Source organism: Peromyscus maniculatus, chromosome 12 (assembly GCF_049852395.1).
Source record: "Peromyscus maniculatus bairdii isolate BWxNUB_F1_BW_parent chromosome 12, HU_Pman_BW_mat_3.1, whole genome shotgun sequence".
Taxonomy (NCBI): Eukaryota; Metazoa; Chordata; class Mammalia; order Rodentia; family Cricetidae; genus Peromyscus; species Peromyscus maniculatus.
Genome location: NC_134863.1, coordinates 3,771,913 through 3,791,248, shown reverse-complemented (window position 1 = coordinate 3,791,248; position 19,336 = coordinate 3,771,913). Strand labels below are relative to the sequence as shown.

The window sequence follows — 19,336 nt, the reverse complement described above, 5'->3', positions numbered from 1 at the left end:
GGGACTGGGTCAGCATGGGAATCTTCTATTTAAGTTTACCTGAAGTCTGTCCAATGGGAGTGAGCAGAGCTAGCTCATAAAAACTGTGGTACTTCAGCAGTGTTGTACTCTACCCTTCCACTTGATGGGAAGATACCGATCCTTAGTCCTTGAGCTGGCTGTAGCAGTCAAGGGGTGAGGTGGCTGAGTGGCACTCCCTACAGACAGTGCATCATTACTGTTGGCAATGCAGGTTTGTTTATCTGTCTGCTGTGGGACTGGGGACTGAACCTAGAACTTTGCGTATGTCAGTACTCTGTCATGGAGCTTCCTGCTGCCTTCTCCTTTTTATATGTCTGGGTGTTTTGCCTGTATGTGTCTATGTACTGTCTGCATGCCTAGTGTCATCAGAGGCCAGAAGAGGGCATTGGATTCCCTCAGAACTGTGTTGTTAGCTTCCTTGTGGGTGCTGAGAACCAACCCCAGATTAGTCTGTAAGAATAACAAGTGCTCTTAACTTCTGAGCCATCTCTCCAGTCCCACCTTTAAGTTTATTTTAGTTAATTAGTTAATTCTGAGGTAGTCTCTCTACATTGTACTGGCTGCTCTGGAGCTCTCTATGTAGACCAGGCTGACCTTGAAATCACAGATCCAGCTGCCTCTGTGTAGCTGAAGTTTTTCTGGTCCCACAGCTGCTCAGACCCAAATGAACACACAGGCTTATATTATTTTAAAACTATGGCCATAGCAAGCTTCTTGCTAGCTAGCTCTTATATCTTAAACTAACCCATTTCGATAAATCTTGCCACATGGCTTGTGGCTTACCAGTACTTTACCCCTTGTTTTTCCTGGCAGCGGCTAGCAGTGTCTCCTGTTCTCTTTTTTTCTCTCCTATCTCTCCAGTTAGAATGTCCCGCCTAACCTTATTCTGCCTCACCATTGGCCAAACAGCTTTATTTATCAACCAATTAGAGCAACACATATTCACAGCCATCACCTCTGCCTCCCCAGTGCTGGACTGAAAGTGTGTACCATGGTGCCTGGCTCCACCGTCACATTTTAAACTGAGCCATAGCCCCTCCCCCAGACACAGTATCTCTTTTTGTGTAGCCCAAGCTAGCTGAAGATGACTTTGAACTCCTGATCTTCCTGTCTGGATCTTCCAAATGCTGGGAATGCAGATGTAGTGCCATTCATGGCTCCTTTTTGGCTTTTGTGGCAGGGTTTCACTTTGTAGCTGAGGCTAGCTTTGAAATGACTGCAATCCCGTAGCCCCAGCCTCCCTCCCTCCCTCCCTCCCTCCCTCCCACAGAGTCTCATGTGTCCCAGGCTGGCCTTGAACTTATATAATTGTGTGTAGCTGGAAGTTTCTCTGGTCCTGACTGGCCCAAGGTCAGATGAATCTCTCCCACCTGAGTCCTGCATCCACTTGGTCCCAAGTAAATGCACAGAGGCTTATATTATTTATAAACTGTATGGCCTATGGGTCAGGCTTTTCGTTAGCTACCTCTTGTAACTTATTCATCTGTATGTTGCCACGTGGCCATGGCATTACCAGTCTGCTGGCATCTTGTTGCTCCTTGGCGGCAGGCTGGTGTCTCCCCGACTCCTTTCTTCTCCTGTTTCTTCAGTTTGAATGTCCTGCCTAACCTTATTCTGCCTTGCCATTGGCCAAACAGCCTTATTATCAACCAATCAGAGCAGCACATATTCACAGCATACAGAAAGACGTTCCACAGTCTTGAATTCTTGGTCCTTCTGCCTTTACCTGTAGAGTGCAGGCTTATGTGGACTGGGGATCAAGCCCAGGGCATCAAGCATGCTAGGTAAGCATTCTGCCAACTGAGTTACGTCTCTAACCTCATAAAGGTTTGCTTCTGGGCTTTCGATTTGTTAAACAAGCTCTCTGTGGGTTCGGGTAGGGTGTGAGTGGCCTTCAGAGGACAGCTGTAGGACGTCAGTCCTCACCCGCCTTGTCTCATAAAGGTCCTTCTGTTCCTTTTTTGTTCTGTTTGGACTTTTTGGCCAAATATAGCAGAGCTTCTGACGATTCTTTTGTTTTCACCTTTATCTCTTTGTAGGAGTGCTAGGATTACAGACCCCTGTTCTGTGGCATTCGGCTTTCATGTGGGTTCTGGAGATTTGAACCCAGGTCTTGACACAGTGAGCACTTTGACTTACTGAGCTGCCTCCCTAGCCCAAGGGTCAGCCTTAATTCTGTTGGCACCCTCCGTTCACACCAGTGCTACACTGTTACTAGTAATGTTTGCTTCCTTTTTGTTCTGTTTCCTTTTTTTGGGGGAAAAAAAAAAGGGCTGGCCTAGCATCGTGTGTGGCCCAGACTTGCCTTGAACTCAGCAAGCCTCTTGTCTCAGCCTTGCAAATGCTGAGGTCTCAGGTGTGAACCACCACAGTCAGCTTACAGTACGTTTTTGAAAGCAGAAAATGTTAGCCTTCCAACTTTAGTCCTTTTTCCTCTTGATTTGGGTGAAGGTCCCTGGGAACATGTCCTGCTGCCCATGTTTTCTGTTTTTATATGTAACTGCATGCCTGGTGCCCACAGAGGCCAGAAGAGGGTGTCAGATCACCTGGAACTGAGGTTACAGATGGTGGTGAATGGAACTTGGGTCTTCTGTAAGAGAAGTCATGCTCTTCAAGGCTGAGTGGGCCACCACACTAGGCTTTTTTTAGGGAGGGCACTCAGGTCACCAGAGTTGCTCAGTGGGCACTTTTACTGTGTGGTGAGCCAGCTCTCTGTCCTTATTCTGTCTGTTGGATAAGGTCTTTGAAATTCAGGGGGCATTTTATCATAGTAGCACACCTCAGTTTAGAAGTCACTTTCCAAGTGTATAGTAGTTGATGGTAGTGAGTGGTTGCCTTACTTTGCCTGGTTTCATCTTTGGTCTACCCCTTTGCTCACTCACATCATTTTGCCCTCCTTTGTGTACTTTGCTTTTCCTGTGTCCCCGACACTGTTGGTTAGTAGGATTGCGTTGTTTACTGCTCTTTGACATGTGCATGGGATGTGTCTTGTCCACTAGATGACAGAAGCCACACTTGCCTTTGGAATGTCTGTAAAGACACTCTCATGCAATTCCAAGTCTCTCCAGAAGGGATAACACTGGCCTTCAAGGAGAACCACCTCCCTGAGTTGGCTTTATTATGTTTTTAAACTTTTGGTGTTGTGTGTGTGTGTTGTTGTTGTTGTCTTGAGATAGGGTTTCTCAGCCGGGCGGTGGTGGCGCACGCCTTTAATCCCAGCACTCGGGAGGCAGAGCCAGGCGGATCTCTGTGAGTTCGAGGCCAGCCTGGTCTACCAAGTGAGTTCCAGGAAAGGCGCAAAGCTACACAGAGAAACCCTGTCTCGAAAAACCAAAAAAAAAAAAGAGAGATAGGGTTTCTCTGTGTAGCCCTGGCTGTCATGGAACTCACTCTGTAGACCAGGCTGGCTTCCAACTCAGATATCTGCTTGCCTCTGCCTCCCGAGTGCTGGGATTAAAGGCGTGAGCCACCACTGCCCGACCACTACGCATGTTAGCTTTTAAAGCTTTGATATATGTGTTACAATCCATATAACTACAGAGGAAGTACCTAGTAAGGGCCTGGTGTGTCACTACTGCCCAGTTGCTAGGTTTTTGTTTTTGTTTTGTTTTTTGTTTTTTCATGACAGGGTTACTCTGTGTTCCTTTGCGCCTTTCCTGGAACTCACTCTAGCCCAGGCTGGCCTCAAACTCACAGACATCCACCTGCCTCTGCCTCCCGAGTGCTGGGATTAAAGGCATGCGCCACCACTGCTCGGCTTTTTTTGTTTTTTTGAGACAGAGTTTTTCTGTGTAATATAGTCCTGGCTGTCCTGGAACTCGCTTTGTAGACCAGGCTGGCCTTGAACTCACAGAGATCCGCCTGCCTCTGCCTCCCAAGCTCTGAGATTAAAGGCGTGCACCACCACTGCCCGGCTACTTTTGTTTTTAAAAGTGGTTCAAGAGTACATGCTTCTCTTTGGAGCAATGTGTTTTCTTCTCTGTGTCTTATCTATATCCCCTGTCTTATGTGAGAATATACGTTTTTCTGGTAGTAAAGGATGTTATTTTGGTAAGTATGGAGGCTGAGTCTTAGAAATAGAATGAATACGTGCCTTTTCAGCTTGCTTGGGCAGTATTTATCATGTCCTGTCCCTCTTGGGAGAGGTGCTACCTCTGGCCAAATGTCCTAACCTTGAAGTTTAATTTAATTAGCAGCACTATATGTTCTCAGTCTGCCCTTTGTGCTTTTTTGTGGGATCATGGAGAAAGTCTTGAAATTAAGAAAGAGTAATGCGCCGGGCGGTGGTGGCGCACGCCTTTAATCCCAGCACTCGGGAGGCAGAGCCAGGTGGATCTCTGTGAGTTCGAGGCCAGCCTGGACTACCAAGTGAGTCCCAGGAAAGGCGCAAAGCTACACAGAGAAACCCTGTCTCGAAAAACCAAAAAAAAAAAAAAAGAAAGAAAGAGTAATGCTCGGTTACAAGCATACTGAAGGCTACTAGTTCCTATGAGCATTATCCCATTGAAAAGCCTTTTCTGGGCTGGAGAGATGGCTCAGGGATTAAGAGTACTGCCGGCCCTCCCACTGGTCCCAGCAACCACATGGTGGCTCACAACCATCTGTAATGAGATCTGGTGCCCCCTTCTGGCATGCAGGTATACATGCAGGCAAAACACTGTACACATAATAAATAAATAAATCTTTAAAAAAAAAAAAGCTTTTTCCATTTGTAACAAAACCTAAAACTCGCTGAAACAAGATTCACATAGGGCGGCTAGAGAAACAAAAGGTATTGGTTAAACAAAGATGGATTAGGGCTGGGTGCTGCTCTCTGGAGCCAGGCCAGGTGCAGCTGAGCAGGAATGCAGCCGCAGAGAGGGAACTGAAGTAGTTTGGGGTGTTTGGATTGGTTATCCAGCCACTGTGCTGCTGTGGATAGTGACTGGATGGTGATGGCATTTGCTTGTTGGACCTGCTCGACAGAAAACCACTGGAATTTCAGTGAAGTGATACAGAAGTGGTTTTGCTTTTTCTTAGCTATACTGTTTGTGAATAAATATTTATAAGTCATGTTTATTGTTGTTGTTAAATGGTTTTATATGTTTTTGTTTTTTTTTAGATCTGATCTCATTATGTAGCTTAGGCTGGACTTGAATTCTCCAACCTCCTCCCTCTGCTTCCTAAGATTATGGAATATTAGCATTATAGGCATGCATACTGTCGTAGTCAGTGTTCTATTGCTGTGAGGAGACACCATGACCATGACAACTCTTATAAAGGGAAACATTTAGTTGGGGCTTGTAAGGAGTTTTTCTCTGTCCTGCCAGCCAGCTCCCAAATAATAACACTGAGACTTGCTTATTAATTGTGAAAGATTGACCCATAGCTTAGGCTAGTTCTTAACTAGTTCTTATGACTTAAATTAACTAATTTCTAGTAATCTGTGTGCTGCCATATGTCTTGTGGGTGTTACCTCTCCTCTTGCTTGCCTTTTTGTTCTCTGTCTCCTGGCATCTCTCCTCCTTCCTCCCAGCATCCTCTCTGTCTGGAAATCCTGCCTAGCTATTGGCTATTCAGCTTTTTATTAAACCACTCAGAGTGACACATTTTCACAGTGTACAAAAAAATTATTCCACATAAGAACAATTATCAGGTAAGAATTACATTCATGCCAGGTGGCGGGGGCGCACACTTTTAATCCCAGCACTCTAGAAGCAGAGGCAGGCGGATATCTGTGAGTTCCAGGACAGCTAGGGCTGTTATGCAGAGAAACCCTGTCTGGAAACCCCCTCTCCTCACAAAAAGAAAAAGAAAAAGAATTATATTCACAATGTCCAGTCCTTTTGTGTCTGGCATATTCAGAGAATATATTTTACTGTCTAATTTATCTTGATGAATTTAAAGTTTTATATCTATGCCATTTTTTAATCATAACTTGTATTACCATCTTTTTGGTTTTTCGAGACAAGGTTTCTCTGTGTAGTTTTGGTGCCTTGTCCTGGATCTCACTCTGTAGCCCAGGCTGGCCTCGGACTCAGAAAGATCCTCCTGACTCTGTCTTCCGAGTGCTGAGATGAAAGGCGTGCGCCGCCGCTGCTGCCACAACCACAACCACCACAACCACAACCACAACCCCTCCCCTTGTATTACCATCTTAAAACTTAAAATCTTTTTAGACCTCAAAACATTTTCTTAGATAAAAAATTTAAGCTTTTATTGTCTTTCAAACTTACAAACTTTTTTATATTTCGTATGTAAATTTCTTTCCTGGATTTGGTAACAAGGAAAACTGTAAAACCATAACTATCCAGTCTAATCTCTATCAGGGACCCAAGAAGGATAAAATATTACTTGAGTAAACAGGAAGTGTAGAGAAAGCAACTTCCAAAACTAAGAAACAACAGAGACATCTCGCTGCCTGGACAGTCACACCCAAGGTTCCCCTGCTACGTTGGGACATCCATCTTCGGCATACAGGCCTAGAATATCTGACAGACTTTTAGGACTGTTCGGTCTTAGCAAAGTTTGGTAGTCTCTTTCTTTTGTGTCCTGCTTGCCTAGTGTGGACAGCACACTGTCAGCAATTGAGGCAAGGGCAGTTTCTTTGCCCAGTGACTAGCTTTTGCTACATAGAAAGTAAACTGCATATGGAGGTTTGTTGATGCCCATCATCCTTTTTTTTTTAAAAAAATAAACTGGTGCTGTCAGGAGCAGACATGTCTCACTGTCATGAAAAGCCTAATGTTATTAAAACATTTTAAATGCCATATTTTGTAGGCCTTTGAAGTATTTGAAGACCACCTACCTATCTAAAATATATCTTTGTATGACCTTGAAAACACACTTTAAGTTGGTTATAGACGACAAACTACTAACCTGTATTACCTTATTACCTTAAATAACTTTCAAGGACTAAAACTTTACATTACATTTTAAATGAGCTTCATAGATACTTAGATATTACATAGATACATAGATACTACATAGATAATCTTAAACAAGAATAGAAACATATATACAGTATAACAAAAGTAACCCTTAAATTTGTTTCAGTATAAAAAATCCATACTAATGTAAAATATTTGAGACTAGTGATTGTTCAAAAGTAGACTCAGTCTACCCTTCTATCCCATTATTTCTATACTATATCTCCCTATTTCTCTTCAGAAAGAGATCTCTGAATCTAATCTCATTTGTTCAGGTTTTTTTTTTCTGGCAATGACCAATAACAATTTAGCCAACCCTCCTAAAGAACAACAAACATCCATAACCCACCAAATGACCAAAAACCACCCACCCCATCTCTTGAGAATGTGGGTGTTGTGTTCTCTAGACTGCTTCCTGTTATCTGGGGGCACTGGCATTTTTGGGGGACCTGAGAAAAATAGGATAATGGTTAAGTACTTGCTAGAATAGGCTGTGAGGTTGGAGCATCTCAGCCTGCAGCCTTGAAGCTGTTCTGGATGCAGAACTCTGAGGAAACTGCAACAGAGGCATCTGAGAGGCTGGATCGTCGGGTCCACCCCTGTTCATTGGTGTCTGATCCCCTTGATCTGAAAACACATAAACTTTCAAAGGTAACATACATATCTTCATTAACACAAGTATGAATTGTGTGTTGTACATAAGCCAGCCAAAGATGATCTTTTGTTTTATGTTTAACAGGAAAAAAATACATCACCTGTCTTGTAGTTTTTCTAGGTTTGTTTTTTTATGACTGTAGTCAGGATTTTCAGTGGGTCTTCCCCAATCAAATCTGATCTCTATCAAACTTGAATGAATCCTGTAGAAACAAAAGAATAATCTCTTCCCAACCTTTTTTTGACTTCCACTTTGAAATTAAGACATTTAAAAAATAGATTGGCTTAATTTAGTAGTTTTTGTAATAGAATGTTTTTCAGCATCTATTTGCTCATCAGCAATCAAAATAATTAAAGTCAACATAACACTGTCATATAGGATGCAGACTCCCTGTGTATTTCCTATCTCTACATGGGTTATTCTTTTTTTTATTATTTATGAATGACTTACTTTTTTCTATGACCTGGCTATACCCATTTTTCTTTTCTTTGTTAAGCCTACACACATTTTAAAACACACTGTAACCTATCTAGAGCTCCCCCCACCAAGTCTGGGTTTGCCATTATTAAGTACTTGTAGCATTCTTGGATCATGTGAGACAAATTTTAAGCTGCTTTGACAGCCGTTGGCATGGCCCAGCTTAGTGCATGGCACTGTGACTGACTGTAGCAGCAGGCAGTATTTGTGTGCTGAGCCTACATGAGAGACCCTGTGCAGTAGGAAGCTGTGCCAGAGAGCACCATGTGACCCTGTGGTTTGAACTTTTTTTTTAAAGCTTTCTCCAGATTTATGTGGATATCGGTTTATAAAAGTTTCATGGCCAGATGTTGGACACCATATGTAAACAGATTTTTCTTTTTGGGTTGCCAGCTCGCCAAAAATGACAACAAAATAAAAAGAGACTTATTATCAATTATGAAAGCTCAGCCTATAGCTTAGGCTAGTACCTAATGTTCTTACAACTTAAATTAACCCATTTTTAGTAATCTACATGCTACCATGTGGTTCATGGCTGTTAACCACTACTTCTGCGTTTCTTGCTTGTTCTCTGTCTCCTGGCAGCTCTCCTTCTTCCTCCCAGAGTCCTCTCTGTTCGGAAATCCTGCCTAGCTATTGGTTATTAAACTTTTTATTAAACTAATCAGAGTGACACATTTTCACAAGTGTACAAAAAGATTATTCCACAACAGGGACTTGCTTACAGTTTCAGAGGTTTAGTTCATTATTGTGGCAGGAAGCATGGCAGTGTACAGGCAGACATTATGGTGCTGGAGAAGTTGAGAGTTCTATATCTCAACAGGAAGAAAGAAGAGAGAAACCTCACCCCCACCCCCACCCAGTGACACACTTCCTCCAACAAGACCACAGCTCCTAATCTCAAGTAACACCAATTCAAATGATCAAGCATTCAAATATTTGAGCCTGTTGAGGCCATTCCTATTCAAACACCACATATACCATACCTGACTAAAAGAAACATTTTAAAATCAGTCACCTTCCTATGTAACGAGAAAGTGGATAAAGAACTGATTTATTTTTGTAGTTCTTAGGACTGAAGGGCTCTCTGTCCCTGAGTGCACCACCATGGCTAGTTGACTGTTACTGGGGATGGAATTCAGGGCCTTGTGTATCCTAGACAAGCACTTGACCAACTGAATTACACCCTCAGCCTCTTGTATTGTTTTGTTAGTTTGATGTCTTTCTGTTTTAGTTTGTTTGTTTGTTTTGTGGCCTAAGTACACATCTGGGTTCCACAGCCACCTCTGTATTTTGATGAATTTATCTGAAGGGCTCACTGAAGAAGACATATTTATCAGCTAATAAAAAGCATGAGGATACAAATAGATGTTTTGAGCAAGGCATGGATGTGCTCAAGGGTGTGAAGATTCTGGGTGCAGAGCCAGACAGAGACCAGAGTCTAACCTCAACAGAGACACCTCCCCCCCCCCCCCAAACAGCAAGAACAGATATTTTCCAGCTGGAAAGGGGAGTCTGTGGTCTTTGGGGAGGGAGGGGGATACTTAGAGTTTATATGGTGCCTTGGGAATGAAGATGTTAATGCAGATGAAGGGAACTGTTTCCAAACCTTTGGTCCCCCTTCTTGGAATTATTTGCTCATTTGAGACAGACTATCTTGGAGAGACAGTTTTAGCGAAACATTTCCCTTCTTTGACTCATTGATGGTAGTTTGAGCAAGGCCAGCTGTAACCTCATAGGAATTCTGTTTTTACAACCAAGGCTATGTATCAGGGAGCACAGAGAGTCCATGCCTTCTTGAGCATACTCTTTCCAGGAGCCTCTACATGTTCAGTTGTCTGGAAACTTGTGTCCATCCCTTGTTTTGAAGTTTTATGGCTATTTCATGGCCTAGGAATGGATAGTTGTGGACAGACATGTGATCTTCTACAGACTGAATAGGAACCCAGAAAGTCTTATCTGTTCAGATCCTCCCTCCTTCCCTTCCTCTGTTTGTTGTTTTTGTTTCTGTTTGAGACAGTTTCTCTGTGTAGCCTTGGCTGTCTTGGAACTCTGTAGCCCAGGCTGGTCTCAAATTCACAGAGCTCCACCTGCCTCTGCCTCCCGAGTGATGGCGTTAAAGGTGTGCACCACCTCCCCCTGGCTGTGCTTCACATCCTTTCAGTGCAGTGTTTCTTCCTTTAGGGTTTAGGGCAAGAGGATCTTTCCCCTTCTCTTCCCTTCTCTTTAGATAGGGACTCACTTTGTAGCTCTGGATGGCCTGGAACTCTATGTAATCCAGGCTGTGTAATCATCAGCCTCATGGAGATCCAACAGCTTCTGCCTTCATGGTGTTGGGATTACAGATGTGTTACCACCACTCCTGGCCCATAGAGGATCTTATAACCTACTATCACACAAGATGGAGTATTTATTGGCAACATTGAGGGAAGATTAAGAGTTTCTTTGTAAAATAATAATAATAATAATAATAATAATAATAATAATAATAATGAGTAAAATGGGCCACAGAGATGGCTCAGGAGATAAGAGCACTTGCTGCTTTTCTAGAAAACTTAGTTCAGTTTTCCAGTACCCACGTCAGGCTGTTTATAGCCAGCTGTAATGAGCCCCAGGAGTCTGACACTCTCTTCTAGCTTCTGTGGGTCCTCATACATACCTGTAATACAAATACACAGACACATACACTTAACCTTGAAAAATATAAACAAACTGGGCTGGAGAGATGGCCGAGAGGTTAAGAGCACTGGCTACTCTTCCAGAGATTCTGAGTTCAATTCCCAGCAACCACATGGTGGCTCACAACCATCTATAATGTAGTACGATGCCCTTTTCTGGCATGCAGGTATACAAGCAGGCAGAACACTATATACATAATGAATAATTTTTTTTAAAAAAAGAAAACAAACTGTGGCTGGAGAGATGGCTCAGAGGTTAAGAGCACTGGCTGTTCTTCCAGAGGTCCTGAGTTCAATTCCCAGCAACCACATGGTGGCTCACAACCATCTGTAATGAGATCTGGTGCCCTCTTATGGCCTGAAGGGATACATGCAAGCAGAAACCTCTGTATACATAATAAATAAATAAATTTAAAAAAAAAAAAAAAAAAAAAAGACAGCCTGGTCTACCAAGTGAGCTCCAGGAAAGGCGCAAAGCTACGCAGAGAAACCCTGTCTCGAAAAACCAAAAAAAAAAAAAAAAAAAAAAAAAGAAAGAAAACAAACTGTACTTGTAATATGTGAGGGCTAAATTTCAAAAAAAAAAAAAAAATTCATGTGATGTGTTTCTTAAAAACTGTTTTGTCCTTAGTGTCCCAGACAGTTTTTCACCTGCCTTCTCCTAGGCCAAGTTTAGCTTTAGAATGTCACATATTTACTTGTGGTGTTAATCTTCATTGTGAACTTGGCTGGATTTACAATCACCTGAGTGTGTATGGGTGCGATAGAGAGAGAGAACGCACAAGATCACATTTCCATAGAGGACTAAGTTGGGACGGCTAATTCTTGTAAATGGACATTTCCTGTCCTAACTGTCTGTTCCCAAATAACCATTCTGAGGCTTATATGAATTGTAAATGCTCGTCAAATAGCTCAGGCTTATTGCTAACTAGCTCTTACATTTTAGTTAACCCATGTTCCTTATTTACACTCTGCCTTTATTGGCATGGCCCATTTATCTCCTGCTCCCTCTGCGTCTATTGGCGACTCCTGACTCTGCCCTTCTTCTTCCCGTCATTCTTAGTTTGGTCGCCCCACCTCTACTTCCTGCCCGGCTACTGACCAATCAGCTTTTTTTTTTCTTCAAGACAGGGTTTCTCTGTGTAGCTTTGCGCCTTTTCCTGGTACTCACTTGGTAGCCCAGGCTGGCCTTGAACTCACAGAGATCCGCCTGGCTCTGCCTCCCGAGTGCTGGGATTAAAGGCGTGGGCCACCTCCGCCCGGCCCAATCAGCATTTTATTAAACCAATTTGAGCGACAAGTCTTTACAGTGTATAAGAGGATTATTCCATAGCAGATTCTAAATTGAATGTTACCATCATGAGCTGGATGGAATGAAAGGAGAGAGCCGAGTGCAGCATTCTCCCCACCCTGCTTTCTCTCTGCTGTGATGTGAATTGTTCTGCCATTCCTATCCTGTTAGGGTAGACTGATCTCCCTGATACTGAGAGCCAAAATATATCCCCTCTTAGTTGTGTCTCACTTTGTTGCAGGGATGAGAATTGTAACTATTCCAGCGACTTTACCCAAAGGACCGACAGTTTGAATTTTATGCCCTTTCACCAAAAATAACTTGGTCAAGCTGGATGTGGTGGCAACTCCTGTGACCTCAGTACCAGGCCAGTGTGGGCTGCCAGTCTGTGATTTGTACACACCAGAGCCACTTCTTTGCCCACACAAGAGTCTTAGGGTCTATTGCTGTGAAGAGACATCATGACCATGGCAACTCTATAAAGGAAAACATTTAATTGGGGTGGCTTACAGTTCAGAGTTTATTATGGCAGAAAGTATGATGGTACACAGGCAGAAATGGTGCTAGAAAAGTAGCTTGGGGTTCTATATCGAGATTGGCAGGCAGCTGGAAGAAAGAAAGAGACACTGGGCTTGGCTTGAGCATTTGAAACCCCAAAGCCCACCCCCAGTGACACACTTCCTCTTACAAGGCCACACCTCCTAATATCCCCTCCCTTGTGACCTAGCATTTGTGAGCCTATGGGGCCCATTTCTATTCAAACCACACAACAGGGAAAGAGGCTCTTAGTAGTTAGTAAGTGTGGCCATGAGCCCTTGGTGAGGATAGCCTCTGTTCCTGTAGCAAGAGCGTCCCTTTGTGCCAGGCACAAGGCACTTCACAAACCTAGTTTCTCGTTGTCAGTACCTTTGATGTGTGCTCTAGCTACTCCCGTTTTACACGATTGAGCATGCTCTCAGATTTGTCTCTGGCTAGGAAGTGATAGGCCCGTGTTTAAATCTGCTGTGGCCACCCTCAACTTCCCAGCTTCTTGCACAGAGCATTATGAGCAGCAGGAAATAGGAGGTTGATCAGTCCTGGATGGTGAATAAAGACATTTAGCGGCTCTTACCAGCCAGCAGTCTTCAGGAGCAAGCTATTTTTACATGGCTAAAGCAATGTGAACAATATTTTTAGTAGTTGCACCCTAAAGCAGCAGAGTTTAGTTGTCCTGTCAAGAGTACAGACAAGACAAGCTTTTGGAGTGATCTAGAAAACTGTTCCTTAAAGAGAGAATTGAGGGATTGGTAGAATGGCTCAGCAGGTAAAGACTTCTGGCACCAAGCCCAAGTTGTGATGGAAGGATGAGTCCAGGCTGGGTGGTAGGTGGTGGAGTGATCCTCTGGTTTCTAGCAGTGCAAGGCTGCTGCCTTCTACACACAGGCATGCTCGACTTCACCGTTCCCGAGCATCCCTGCTCTCGCTAGTCGACTGTTTCTCCCCGCTCCCAACCAGCCTGCCTGGCAGTTTCTGTGTGTTGAGTGCCTTGGTTTTGGCTACCATTTACAGCCATAGTGGCTTCTTAGCAGCTGCCTGCTTGCATCCTCCCAGCATGCTGTGCTGTCCCATCAACCTGACGTCCTAGTCTAACCTTCTGCTAGGAGGCCTCTCTTTCCCTTCCTTTGCTCAGCCTACCCGCGTCTTTCTTAGGACATCGTGCAGGGCCTCCCTTCCCTGGTTGGGGTTTAGACTGTAGGAATCTGGGCACTGGGTATGTGTCAGTCTCAGCCCCCAGTAGGTATATTGCTTGCTGTAGAGTTTTCACTTAGGCCCAGGGTGTGAGGAGCTGGGATGAAGTATGGAGGCTACCGTAGTGCTGCTGGGCATTTCACACACCAGGGATCCCAAATATAAGAGCAGGACAGTGTGGAGGGTATCTTCAGTTCTGGAAGTGAACAGGATGGAGATCCCAAAGAGTTCATTCTTGGGGACCCTGGGTGTGGTACTAGCTCATGTCAACCAACACAATTAGCTCATCTTCTTCAGGTTCCACCATTGAGCAGAGTGCTGGTCTCACCTCAGGAGACTAAGCTTTCTAGAACTCAGAGTCTAGACTCTTGTCTGACCTGCCATCACTTTTGTGTGCTCTGCACTGAGTTATTTATCACTGGAGGCTCTTTATAGCTTCAAAAACACTTATCTGTGAAGAACTCTTGGAATTCTGCGTTGAGAAAATGGGACCACTGAGAATAGGAGAACACATTGGAAACCAGGGAGGGAGAGTGGTGATGCTGTTGGGGATAAGGACTTTGCACCAAAGCTTGGCCTGGAGGAGGGAGGGCAGGTGTGTGAGAATGTCTCTCCTCCATACAGGAATAACCTTGTTGACACAAGAGCTCTTGCGAGTCCCTGACAAATAAGGTGAACACACAAAGCTTTGACACCATGTGTGAATGTTGTGGATCCTTCTGTAGTTTCTCCTCCAGTCTGCAAATAATGTGTCCAGAAGTATGAGAGATTTTACTGATACCCCTCAAGATAGTTTAGTGGGTTCAAGGCATTTCTTGTCAAGCCTGATGACCTGAGTTCAGTCCTGGTGTAAGGAGATAAGATGAAGTATGGGCCTGTCGTGGTGCTCCTGGACATCTTGCAAACCAAGGAGCCCTAATATAAGGAGAGCAGTACAGTGTGGAGGGATTCTTCAGTTCTGGAGGTGAGTAGAGTAGAGGAAAGGCCAGAGTTCATTCTTGAGGACCGGGGGCCATCACATGGTAGAAGGAGAGAACTGACTTGGATAAGCTCTACTCTGACCTCTGTGTGCACATACGTGCACTGGCACACACCCAAACAAAATTTAAAGTTATCTCTGGCCGGGCAGTGGTGGTGCACGGCTTTAATCCCAGCACTCGGGAGCCAGGCGGATTGCTGTGAGTTTGAGGCCAGCCTGGTCTACAGAGTGAGATCCAGGACTACACAGAGAAACCCTGTCTCTGTGGGGAGTTACCTTTGGTGGGGAGGGAGAGAAGAGAAAAACTAAATGCCTAATGTAAAATAGGAATAGCAACCGAATCTTAACTCATAAATGAAGGTATGCAGGCAAAGCATAGTGATATATACTTGTAGTTCTAGGCACGTGGAAGGTTGGGGCTAGAGGAGCACTTGAGCCCAGTGTTTTAGGGATATCTCGGGCCTGGGCAGCATGGTGAGACCCTTCTCTTTTTTTAGAAAGTGGCAGCTAAAGCTAGGTGTGGTGGCATATGCCTGTAATCTCAGGGCTCTGTAGATGAAATTCTAAACTGTCTTAATAAATAAGAGACACAAAGCCAAATACAGAGTTAAAAGCCCAAGAGGTCAGAGCACTAGCAAATAGCCTTTAGCTTACCAGTGTCTTCCATCCTTCCCCTGAGAGAGAGACCTGTGTGACCCATCTTTTTATTGCCTTTCTGTTCTGTCTTCTCATTGGCTTTAAACCCAACCATATGATTTCCTCGTCCCTGCCTGTCTATACAGACCTCCAGGTCTCTATGGTTTGTACTGAGATTAAAGGGTCAGGTCACCGATTGGCTGTGTCCTTGAACACACAGAGACTCTGCCTGCCATGTGATCAGATTAAGGGCACGTGCCACCACGTGGACTTATGCTAAATGGCTTGCTCTCAGCTCTGACCCCCAGGCAACTTTATTTATTAACTTACAAATAAACTTACATTTCATCACAAATAAAATATCACCATAGGGCTCAGGAGGAAGAGTCAGGGAGACTGAAAGTTCAAAGCCAGCTTCAGCTACCTAGAGAGGAGGGAGCAAAGAAGGTGGGTCAGTGAGTAGGAGTGCTTACTACCCAGCCTGATGACCTGAATTCAATTCCCTAGACCCCCAGGTGGGGGAAGACCTCCATGTGTACATGCATGTGTGCCCACACATAGACTCACAGAGTTTTTTCTTTTTAAAAGAAATTTAAAGAGAGAAATATACAGAAAGCAAACTTAATATTGTCTGTCATTGAAAAAGAACTTGAAGCAACAGTGAAGTGCCACTCCACATCTCTAGCGTGACAGTAACGTATTGACACCTTTAAATGCAGCCTGTACTGAAGCGGTGGGACTGTTGGTTCACTGCTGGGCGAGTGCAGGTGGAACTCAGGAAGACGGTTGCACAGGGTTTATGTTTGAATGGCAAGTGCCCACATCCAGGAGCTCACCAGCATCGAAAACTAGCTCAAGGATCTGATGCCCTCTGGCTTCTGTAGCTGCCCACACATGTGTGCATATACACACAAAATAAATCTTTAAAACTTTACCCTCCACATCTCATGTTCAAACTGGTAGCACAGTTGGGAAACTGGAACTTTTAGGAGGTGGTCGGGCTTGGCTGGTGGCCGTAAGTCACTAGGAGTGGGCTTTTCAGGTTTTCGTCTGGGCCTACTTCTACTCTCTCTTTATCTACCTTAATGTAGAGTGTGAGCCAAAAGAAGCTTTTTTAAGTTGTTTCTCTCAGGATTCTGTCACATAGGCAGTTTCAAGTAGAACCAAACATATTCTTATAATATGAGCCAGCAATGGTGCTCTTTGCTCTTTTTGTTTTGTTTCATTTTTTTCAAGACAGTTTCTCTGTGTAGCCCTGGCTGTCCTGGAACTTACTCTGTAGACGAGGCTGGCTTTGAAAGCTCACAGCCCACCCCCAGTGACACACCTTCTCCAGCATGGCCACACCTCCTGATCTTTGACAAATACTTCCACCAACTTCAGACCAAGCATTCAAACATGAACCTATGGGGGAGGGGGCTTCTCATTCAAACCACCACACTATTTAAAAAACAGTAAGGTTATTATGACATTGATAATCAGACCTTTTCAGAATTGATTGGGCATCTTATCTAGAAATACTGGTTGGTTGTTGGATTACCTTTTGTGTGGCAGAGCTTCAGTCAGTGTACTATTGGGAATAATTAATGAACAATTAAAGCAGCCCTGGTTTGGCCATAGGTGTATGGACTTTGGTATGTTGATTTTGATGTGGTTTTTTGTTTTTTGTTTTCCCTCCTTTTTTATTTTCTTTTAGGACAACCCTCCGTATGACAAGGGAGCCTTTAGAATTGAAATCAACTTTCCAGCAGAGTATCCATTCAAACCACCCAAGATCACATTTAAAACCAAGATCTATCACCCTAACATTGATGAGAAGGGGCAGGTCTGTCTGCCGGTAATTAGTGCTGAAAACTGGAAGCCAGCCACCAAGACCGACCAAGGTGAGCCAAGCACCTTTCTCCTCGCTGCCTTAGATAGGTCTCTCTTCCGGGAATACTGCTTTGTGATGGGTGCTTGAAGGGTCTCTCCAACACTCTATCAGATGGAGTTGAGAAATACTACCTTAGCAACCCAAGTGTACATAGAAGTACTGCTGAAACCCCATCAGTCCTGTGGGTTTGCCTCGTCTCAATCGAGCTGTCAACTGTGCATGGACACTGACCTTGGAGGTGATCAAGGATTGTGATACTGCCTAGATGGGGAAAGTGAGGAAGGTGTTGGATGCACACAACAGTTAGCACTTGGAATCACTTAGAAGAAAGGTTAGTGAGGACATTCCAGGCTTAACAGAAGGGTTGAACCAAATCCTGTAGCTCCCAGTACGTGGTTTGGGGGTTCAAGACCAGATACAGTCAGACTTGGGTAGTATTCCTGTGAAAGCATGTAGCTGGCTGCATTGTCTGTAACTCTTCGAGTTAGATGTGACTATATATGTCCATGCTCATTTTTCTTAGAAAAGTATTTGATTACATGTCATGATTGTTCTCCTTCTTGTCCCTTTCTTACTACTTCCAGTAGAGAGACTTTATATTGGGAGATTTATTAAGGCAACTCCGTGTAGTTAAAAGGGAGGTTTATTTTTGGGTAACTTACAGCCAGTAAAGGGGTTAGTTACAGGATGTGGGAGAGGTGGAGTGCATTCCAGCAGTGTTCTCTGGAGAACTCTGCTTGGTCCGCCATCCAGCATCCAGGATCAAGGAACCAAGAGAGCTGGCACATCCAGATCTTGGGCCTTAAGGGCTCCTGTCTCGGACCCACCCCAGGGGCAAGTCATAGGTAGGTGTGGGGAGAAGGGCTTCTATATCAGGCCCTCTGGCACTGACTTAGAGTCTCCTCCTTTACCTGTGAACCGATAGCATGAAGGCCAGGGCCAGGGGGCTCTCAGGCCTGGGTGCAGATGCTTTACCACTTCTTAGTCCTATTTTATCTTCACATCTAGATACACAGGCTGCTGCAGTTTCAGGTTGGGGCTGTGCCCCTCCCTCCAAAGAGCCAGATAGGTTAGGGCTAGTTTTCATTTTTGGTTTTTCAAGACAGGATTTCTCTGTGTAGCCCTTGGCTGTCCTGGAACTCGCTCTGTAGACCAGGCTGGCCTCAAACTCACTTTGAGGTGATCCACTTCTGCCTCCTGGCTGGCCTCAAACTCACTTTGAGGTGATCCACTTCTGCCTCCTGAATACTGGGATTAAGGCATGTGCCGCCGCCACCCTGAAGTTTGGGGCAGTTCTTTTGTAGAATATGCTTATTGTTTATTAAGAATTTTGTTTCAACTATAGTGACAGAATTACTGGTTTTGTGATTTGGGACACAGAGCTTCTTCCTAGAAAACCAATTGCTTGTTGTAGTCTTTGTAGTGTGGCTTTGATTCCATCAGCACTGACAGGATTCAGGATGGGATGCCATGTTCTCCCATTTTCTGTTACCTATGCTGTATTATAACCCCCATTGAAACTTAGTGGCTAGCTACTGGAGAGATGATTCATTCACTGGATGCTGTTCCATGGGACCTGGGTTCAATTCCCAACCACCCCCCTTTTTTATTTATTTATTATGTATAGTGTTCTGTCTGCACATATCCCTGCAAGCCAGAAGAGGGCACCAGATCTCATTACAGATGGTTGTGAGCCACCATGTGGTTGCTGGGAATTGAACTCAGGACCTCTGGAAGAACAGCCAGTGCTCTTAACCTCTGAGCCACCTCTCCAGCCCTCCCATCACCCTTGTGGTAGTTCACAACTGCCTGTAACTCCAGTTCCAGGGGGATCTAATATCCTCTTCTGGCTTCCAAGGGTACCAGGCTTGTACATGGTACACAAACATACACATAGGTACAACTCTAATCACATAAAATTAGGGACTGGAGAGATGGCTCAGCGGTTAAGAGCACTGGCTGCTCTTCCAGAGGACCCAGGTTCAATTCCCAGCACCACATGGCAGTTCACACCTGTCTGTAACTCTAGTTTCAGGGGATCTGACACCTTCAGACATACATACATGCAGGCAAAACACAAATGCACATGA

At 44.4% G+C, this 19,336-nt stretch overlaps 1 protein-coding gene across 3 annotated transcripts in view; it reads left to right on the top strand.

The window, feature by feature from the left end:
* Ube2l3 (ubiquitin conjugating enzyme E2 L3) overlaps positions 1-19,336 on the top strand; it is a 50,725-nt gene that overhangs the window by 26,305 nt on the left and 5,084 nt on the right. For all 3 annotated transcript variants that reach the window (XM_006993041.4, XM_006993042.4, XM_042258972.2), the window contains one exon: positions 17,070-17,256. In XM_006993041.4, the coding sequence (XP_006993103.3) occupies positions 17,070-17,256 (187 nt within the window). The remainder of the gene's footprint in view (positions 1-17,069; positions 17,257-19,336) is intronic.